Genomic DNA, 8,115 nt, shown 5'->3' on the forward strand with positions numbered 1-8,115 from the left:
AAAAAAAAAAAAAAAAAAAAAAAAAAAAAAAAAAAAAAAAACTGAAGAAAGAATTGAGAATCTTTTTCCAATTGACACTGCAGTAAATGAAGTCCATGATTCGTTTCCTGGTCCCAGTATATTGAAAACACAAATTAATGAATATTTGCATATGTTGGTTCTTTTCAAGTGAAGATTTCTTGACCTTTGAATGTATTTTATTGAATCTATGCTTCCGATAATGAAAAGTTCCATACCTTGTTTTCTTACAGAACTGGATACAAAGACGATATGGGACATGCCATGAAGGAGGAAAAATTTTCCATATCTCTTCGTTTGTTCTCATACGACGCTTTATCCATGCATATCTTCGTTCAGTTTTATCCAACTTTGCCAATTCTAGAAATGTACAAACATACAACTTCAAGCTATCTTTAAAAATTATATAACTTGTTAATTAACACAAATTTATCTAAAAAGAAAGTTGCAGTAGTTTGAGATCTAAAAAAAACTAAAAGAAGAATTGAAACTTTTCAACTATTGAAGAAAAATTTGTGTCTTGTTATGAAAATCAATGAAAAAGAACATTTTCAGCACTGTGGAAGTCAAAAGGTCCAAGGAAAACTAACATTCTTGTTTGGATTATGCTTAACAGTAGTTTTAACACAGCCAATTTGCTCCAAAGCAAACTTCCTTCTTCATTCCTTAAGTCTTCAATATATTCTCTCAGCTAAAGCTAAGCGGATGGGGTGCCGCTCACTCATCCTTCTTTAAGTGTTCTTACTTGTTGGCCTGTTGAGATCACTTTTTTTTTATTTTTTTTTTTTTATGTATCAATGCTGTCAAAGCCTTAATTTCAGAACTATGGTTGGAACAAAATCAAAGGATTTTTTTTAAGACAAACACTTTTCTTCACTCAATCATTTTGAATCAACTTGTTTCAAGGCTTTTTTATGCAAGTCTATTACTGATCTCTTTAGTAATTTCTCTTTACAAAACAAATGTATGATTTGGAATGATGATTTTAGAGTTCCTTTGTAACTTTGATTCGTTGTTTTATTTTTCTCTCACTCCTTCCCCAAGTTTGTATCCTTTAAGCATTTGTCTTTTTTCAAAGGATTTTTTAAGACAAACACTTTTCTTCACTCAATCAGTTTGAATCAACTCGTTTCAATGCTTTTTTATACTAGTCTCTTTCTGATCTCTTTAGTAGTTTCTCTTTACAAATGTATGATTTGGAATGATGCTTCTAAAATTCCTTTGTAACTTCGATAAAATTCCTTTGTAACTTCGATTCATTGTTATATTTTTCTCTCACTCCTTCCAGGAGTTTGTATCCTTTTAGCATTTGTCTTTTTTCATTCATTCAATGAGAAGCTTTGATTCTTGTTAAAAAATAAAGAAGAAGAAGATCTAAAAGAAAGAATGATATCTACCACAAAGAATGTCAAGAAAAAAAAAGCAATACGATATGGTTCATTTTTACTAAACAATAAACAAAAAGTCTAACTCTAGCATTTTTTTAGATGAGTGGTTCATATGTGAAGGAGTATGTTTGATATGACAATGACTTCAATGTCTCTCTTTAAGTTTTATGCTGTAATTTGTTTCAAATTTCGCTCCTTTTTTTTTTTTATTGTCAATAACTGGGGTCCTTTTTTTGCAATTTTCTTTTCTTTCTTTTGGTTTCCCTTTCTTGTTGGTTGATTGTTTAGCTAGGGCAGCAGTCGAGGATCTAAGGGTCAGGATTAAAAGAGGCACTCTTGTTAAAATCAACTTTAAAAAGCTTTAAGAGCGCATGCTATCTTAATCAAATTAATCTTCAATTTTTTTTTTCCTCCACCCATAATGTCCATAGTAAAGCTAAAACAGAAATGTCTCTTCTATGAGGGTTCTACTACAAAATGATAATTACACACCCCTCACCCCAATAAACCCACATGATGGAGAAATATAGTAATGATAACTTGGCAAGCACACCTGCTCCTTCAAATATCTGTTCATAAGATGTGAGCTCCCGGCTGCAAAAATTATTCACCAACTCTTCCCTCACAGATGGCTCCAGAGCATCAACGACAAAGCAAGCATCAGACAGTTGCTGAAGTAAATTAGTTTCTTCTTTCTCTTTCCCAGTACCTAAGCTGATGCATGAGGGAAGAAGTTTCAACATCGTTCTCATGACTACTTAATAATAACAAATAGATAAACCCATTACATTCCATCCGATCTACAACAGCCTGAAATGCAAATTTGGCTCCGGGGTACCATACAACCTTACAACAAAAAATGAACTAAAAATCTACATCACTGACTTCTAGCATAACAAATACGTATAACTACTTTCCTAGGGTTCAGATCATTGGTAAAATAAAAAATAAAAATAAGGAGGACATCCTTTAAAGCTTTGACAAATAATTTGACTTACAAGAAGGAATCAAGGGACTCATGAGCTGCAACTTAGAAGAAGAAAAATGAAGTACATCCAAAAGATAAGGCAGTCAAATAAGAAATCTCTAATCCTATTTTGAGTATATTAATGGATGGGAGCTACGCCGCTCTGTTAAGACATCTCTCCATAGGAACCTATGGAACATGCATATATGGTGAGAAAGACCTTCCCCCTGCCCTCGATTAATCGCCAATGGAAGTCTAAATAATCTAAATGCTCCGAACACAACACATCTCCTCCCACCCTTTCTAAGGACTCAGGCCTCCACTTGACATACATGCCAACGTTGCTTGACTCCTCTAAAGCCCAAATCCAGAGGAGTGTTGGTATAGAATTTTCGAGGAGCCTTGGTTAATGTCCTGTTTTTCCAATATCATGAAGGATTGCCTGGAAAACCATCCAATTGACCTCCCATAATCTAATCCTTTTCCCATGCCACAACACAAGTTTGACCAGTAATTTACCGTGCACCTGATTTAAATGCTGCCAGATATACGGTATATAAAGGTGCTGTAATTTGAAATACATCATACCTTGAGAAGTCAGAAAATACATGTGATTTCAGAATTTGTTTAATATTCTTGAACTTCTCCCTTAGCTCTGTGATCTTTGGATTATCCCTATAGGCTTCAAAATGACTGCATAATTGGTTTACTGCCTGGAATGAATCAGAATACATGTTTCTCAACAAAAATGTGCAAGAACAAAACTCCTCTCTGTTCTAGAGAAAGATCTTTAACGTTGAGGGGAAAAGAAAGAATTTGGGGGGAAAAAATAGACCAAATAATTAGCACCTAAACATACAATCAGATATATCATGCCAAAATGGCCTCATATAACCTACAAATTTTATTAGGTATCAAGTTAAGAAGAAAGAAAAGACGTTTCCCATTAAGCCTTATGGCTATGGCAACAACCACACAAGTACCAATTTAGATGAAATGGAAGAACGTTTATGTAATTTATTCACAAATAAGTACCTCCAACTGTGCAGCTGCCTCTTTGTACTGTCGTTTTGAAGCCATTACTTGGAGCTGCTCAACAGCTGAGACTATAATCACATGGGAAAACAAATTATCAGGTGAACTTATAAAGTGAGGGCACCAAAAAGATCTAAACTTAAATCATTTATTGATGTGAGCAACTGGACGATTAGTGTGATATCCAAGGAGGATATCCACAGAAATCTAAGAACCCCAATTGAAACATAAGACTTGCTTCTCAAAAGTATTTTAAACTGACTTGGATTGCATTGGATGACTCTTATTTAATCATGCAAAACAATCACACACAGTTCTGATGTAAGCTATAGTGCCACTAGCTTCTGTTAAAATTGTATCTGGCCTATTTTTAGCAAGAAACGTTAATAGTTAATAGATAATTCCCACTTGCTTTACAACGGCTAACTCATAAACATAAACTATAAAAGGAAACAGCTTTTAGTTAACGAATCAAATTTGAGCAATGAAGAAATCTTATTACGCAATCAGCGAAGCTACATAGATTTTTTTTTTTTTTTTTTGAAACAAGAAACAAAAGCTACAGAGATGATTTTGTCTTAATAAAAATAATGATCTCTTTCTTGGCATTCCTTTGTACTAGTTTCTATTCCTTTTTGTAATATCTTTTGGGTTGGAGTTGCTCAAAAAACCCTCCTTTGTATTTTCTTTCTATCACAGACATTGTCTCTTATCCCAAAAGAAAAAAAAAAATGTAGCAGTACAACCGCAAGGCATCTAACAACAAGACAAAGAAACCATTAAGTACAACCATGTCATTCTTGGAAATAGTAAATGAGGGAAGAATAAAGAGGCAAATATAAACGGGGATGTGACCATACCCAACATGGTCAGACGATGAAGAGCAGTTATTGTTGTTGTAATATGTTTCTTTGCAAAGTCCAACTTCTTAATATCACGACAAATCTCTTGAACCATTGTCTCACTCTGTTCAGCTTTAGTTTTTATTTCTCGAATTTTGGACATGAGCTCCTGCTTCAGAAAAAGGAGAGATGATTTATATATGCACAATTTAATAAAATAACCCAGATCTCTGAACCCATCATGGACTCAAGCATACAAGCGAAGCACTGGCCAAATCGCATGATCTCGAGGAAACAGAAAGTTCTTGGCATGTAATTCGGTTGATAAATCCTAAACAGTAATGATAGAAAATTGACTTTGATTACCCATTCATAGACCAAACCAATACTTCAATGAATTCATACCTTTTTTCTTTATAAGAAACAGAATTTTCATTTTAGATAAAATCCAACGAATATAAAACTCTTACATCTTGCTACAATGCTAAAATAGAAAAACTGAAAATTTCCAAGAAAATAAACAAACCTCTACAGCTGATGTAGCAGCAGCAAGATCTTCCTTTGCTTTGGTCCCTGAACTACTCTGTGAAAGTCATAATAGCATTAAAGATAATAATTCAATTGGGTGAAAGAGACACCAGTATTCTCAAGTACAGTAAACTATGACGCTATATTACATGCTTCACGTCTACTCCCTTATGATGCATATAATAGCAGCAAAGTTAAAGTCAACACCCACAATCATGCAAATAATATCAAAAAGGAAAGTTGTAAGTCATGTTTACAAGAATCTTGGTTTATCATAAACTTATGCCCAACAGAGAGATCATAATAAAAACAAAAAGAAAGATAGAACTGACGATTCCTACCGACCTGAGGGCCTCTTTGTTCAAGATTTGCATGACATTAGAATAACTATGAAAGGAAAGTTTGAAAAATAGAACTGTGCACACTTATAATGAACCTCATATGAATTACGAGATCTGAGTCATCAAAGTTAAGATCTGAGTTTTAATACTTGACTATCACTACCTAAAATTGTCAACATTGGCCCTGGATCTGAGTATCCCAAGCTGAGGCATACATTTTTTCCAATTTCAACCAAAATGTCCAGCTTATTCCATCAAAGAACACCAATAGATCTGACTTTGGTATCATCTTGTGTACATATAAATGGAAAACTCATCGAGCTAAATTGTGAACCCAATTACTGAATGAGCATAACGTAGGGTACCCAACATCAATACGATGGAAAACGAGAGCAAAAGAGCAATAAAAGCTTTTGTTTTCTATCAGTGAAAAATTAAACAAACATCACCTGTTGGCGGACAGCTGCTAAAATTCCAGCATCTACACGACGTATTTCATTATGTATCTTTTGCATAAGTGGCTCCACACCAGATAGCGATGCCTCTAAATATCAGCAGAAGTTCACAAATTCAATATATCACTATGAGTTTAGGGAATACCGAAAAGCAGTGAGCTGTTAGACGTAGATGAAAGTGTACTTGGAGAATGCCAAACAAGTCAGAAAAGGCAAAACTTAACGAAAAGAAAGGATTGTTTGGGCTCTCTCTTTTCTTTTTTTTTTTTGGACCTATTTCTACTTCCAAACTGTTACCCTACATTATAATTCAAAATATGGTCCCCCACTAGGGTGTTACGAGAAACTTAAACTCAAAACAGTTACAAGTAAGCTTTCCAACAAAAATAAATATCGGTGAATGAATAATTTCTAACTTCTCTCTTTTTTTGTTAAGAAACCAAGCTTCCAATAAGAAAATGAAAGAATGTCTCAAAGGGAAATGTCACAACCACGTAGGTAACATGGACTCATTACAAAGTCTCAAATTATTGATTCCTAACCCACCCTGATTAATCGGTCATGACTCGGTGTCCCACATAATCTAATGAGTTCCCCTCCCCTGTTAGCCCCTTCCCACAAAAAATCTCTCTTACTTTTTCTCAAGGTTCTTACTCACAGCGATAAGGTTTTCTTTTTTCTGATAAACCAAACTTTCATTAACAAACATGAAAGGATATACAAGGTCATACAAAAAGTATCCCACATAAGAGGAACCTCAACCTACAAAAAGGACTTTTGTCTAAAGAATACCACCTACTCATAATTATGAAAGGCCTTAGAGGCCTCTGCTTGCAAGAAGACCCTAGAATTTGTGGCATAAGGGAGATAACACCTCATGACCAGCTAAAGAGGCTCAAGTACTCAGTTTGGAGAACATACAATTAATATTGAGAACCACACTCTAAGACCGGTCAATCTTAAGACCATAAGTGAGCTCAAAAACATAAATAATACAACTAAGATTAACAAATAATCCTCTCTTTGAATACAAAATAATATAGTATTGTCGACAAAGTAGAGAGGTGACAAGTAAAGATTCTTCCTCCCTATTTGAAAGCCCTTAATAGCCCTCTTTCCACACCAATGGAGACTAATCTACTTAGAATATCTACCAGTAGTAAGAAGAGAAAGGATGTAATATAATCTTGAAGTAGTTATTTGAATAATGAAGAATCACCCAAAATCAACTAGAAATACAAGTATGTATAGGCTAACAGCCGTAACACCCTAACCAATCAGCAAAGACCATAGCAATGATCTACATGCTAGTTACCAGACTAATCAGTCTAAAATATTTCACCATCCTTTCGCTCCCTTTCTTGGGAATAAGACACATAGGTGTTTCACTCATGGATGCTTCAATGAATCCCATCAAAACAAACTAACTAAAAATCTACTAAAGATCTCTGTTAATACTTTACCAATTATCCACGAAGAAAACCAAAGAAGTTTGCACCTTGCACTCGGGATAACAGATTGGTGTGAAATTATTTGCTAGTTCGAGGTAAGAAAAATATGGAATTTAAGCTTAAATTCTTGTTGGACTGCTTTCTTGTAATCTTTATGTTTGTAAGCGAGCTTAGTTTCAGCCTTGGGTGGCTTTGTTGATACGTTACTTTGTAGAAAGCTTTAGTTGGTATCTTTTCATTTCTCAATGAGAAAATCGCATTTCTTGCACAAAAAAGAAAAAGTGAACTCCAAACTGGCGGTTTAAGTCTAAAAAAATGAAGTCCAAGCACAGCAATGCGGACCTCTTCATCGTCCTCCTTATTACCCCACCCCCCAAATACAAATGTTGTTTCCTACAACAGAGCAGTCGATAGATAGAGTGACAAAGGGAGTAACCTGTGGGGAACATCTGGTTAATGTATTCCAAAGCGCTTGACTTGTCCATCGTTTGGCAATAATTTGAAATGCTTCAGCCCAAACACGAAAAATTCCACCGAGTAAGCTTCAAGGCCAGCGGTGATCTATGTGTTCTTCTAAAAAAAATGAAAGCTACAAGAAATCGGAACCATAATAAGGTAAACATTCATATTGATTAATTCATATAGATTACACTAAGGCTTACAGGACTACCTGATGGAGCTTAATTGATCAAAAACTACCTCAGATCACATTAATCCGTGCAACGATCATCGCGAAACCTTCGCAGAAGGTGCAGCAGTCGTTTCCCGCCGCTGATTTCTTCGTAGCAGAGAGTGATGGAGTGGAGAGCTGATTAGATGGATTGATGCCAGAGGAAACAGGAGCAGGAGATTGAGATCAGCGGGATCTGGGAGCTGGAATTGGAACTGTGAAGGAAGACGATTCTTGACGTGCGCCAAAGAGAAGACGGAGTCGTATTGGTTGATCTTAGAGGTTTAAAGTGCAACTGCCCTTACCGTATAAAATCCACGCTTATCTAAAGCAGTTTTTAAGGGATAGGACAGAAAAAAAAAATAATAATAAAAAAGCATATTTACCATTTTATTTATTTATTTTTAAATAATTGCACAT

General features: G+C 35.0%; 1 protein-coding gene across 4 annotated transcripts in view; it reads right to left on the minus strand.

Moving 5' to 3' along the window:
- Positions 1–7,970, minus strand: part of LOC111442766 (vacuolar protein sorting-associated protein 53 A) — a 16,328-nt gene extending 8,358 nt beyond the window's left edge. Inside the window, exons 1-9 of one of the 4 annotated variants that reach the window (XM_023080280.1) lie at positions 7,725–7,970; positions 7,462–7,614; positions 5,569–5,663; positions 4,777–4,833; positions 4,269–4,419; positions 3,409–3,479; positions 2,962–3,086; positions 1,960–2,120; positions 237–378 (exon numbers count right to left, since the gene is read on the minus strand). In XM_023080280.1, the coding sequence (XP_022936048.1) occupies positions 237–378; positions 1,960–2,120; positions 2,962–3,086; positions 3,409–3,479; positions 4,269–4,419; positions 4,777–4,833; positions 5,569–5,663; positions 7,462–7,510 (851 nt within the window). In that variant the 5' untranslated portion in view covers positions 7,511–7,614; positions 7,725–7,970. Of the gene's footprint in view, positions 1–236; positions 379–1,959; positions 2,121–2,961; positions 3,087–3,408; positions 3,480–4,268; positions 4,420–4,776; positions 4,834–5,568; positions 5,664–7,461; positions 7,615–7,695 lie in introns of all 4 variants that reach the window. The other 3 variants (XM_023080282.1, XM_023080281.1, XM_023080279.1) reach the window with 3 other exon arrangements.
- Positions 7,971–8,115: the final 145 nt, after the last annotated feature.

Source organism: Cucurbita moschata, unplaced genomic scaffold (assembly GCF_002738365.1).
Source record: "Cucurbita moschata cultivar Rifu unplaced genomic scaffold, Cmos_1.0 Cmo_Scf00005, whole genome shotgun sequence".
In the NCBI taxonomy this organism is placed as follows: Eukaryota; Viridiplantae; Streptophyta; class Magnoliopsida; order Cucurbitales; family Cucurbitaceae; genus Cucurbita; species Cucurbita moschata.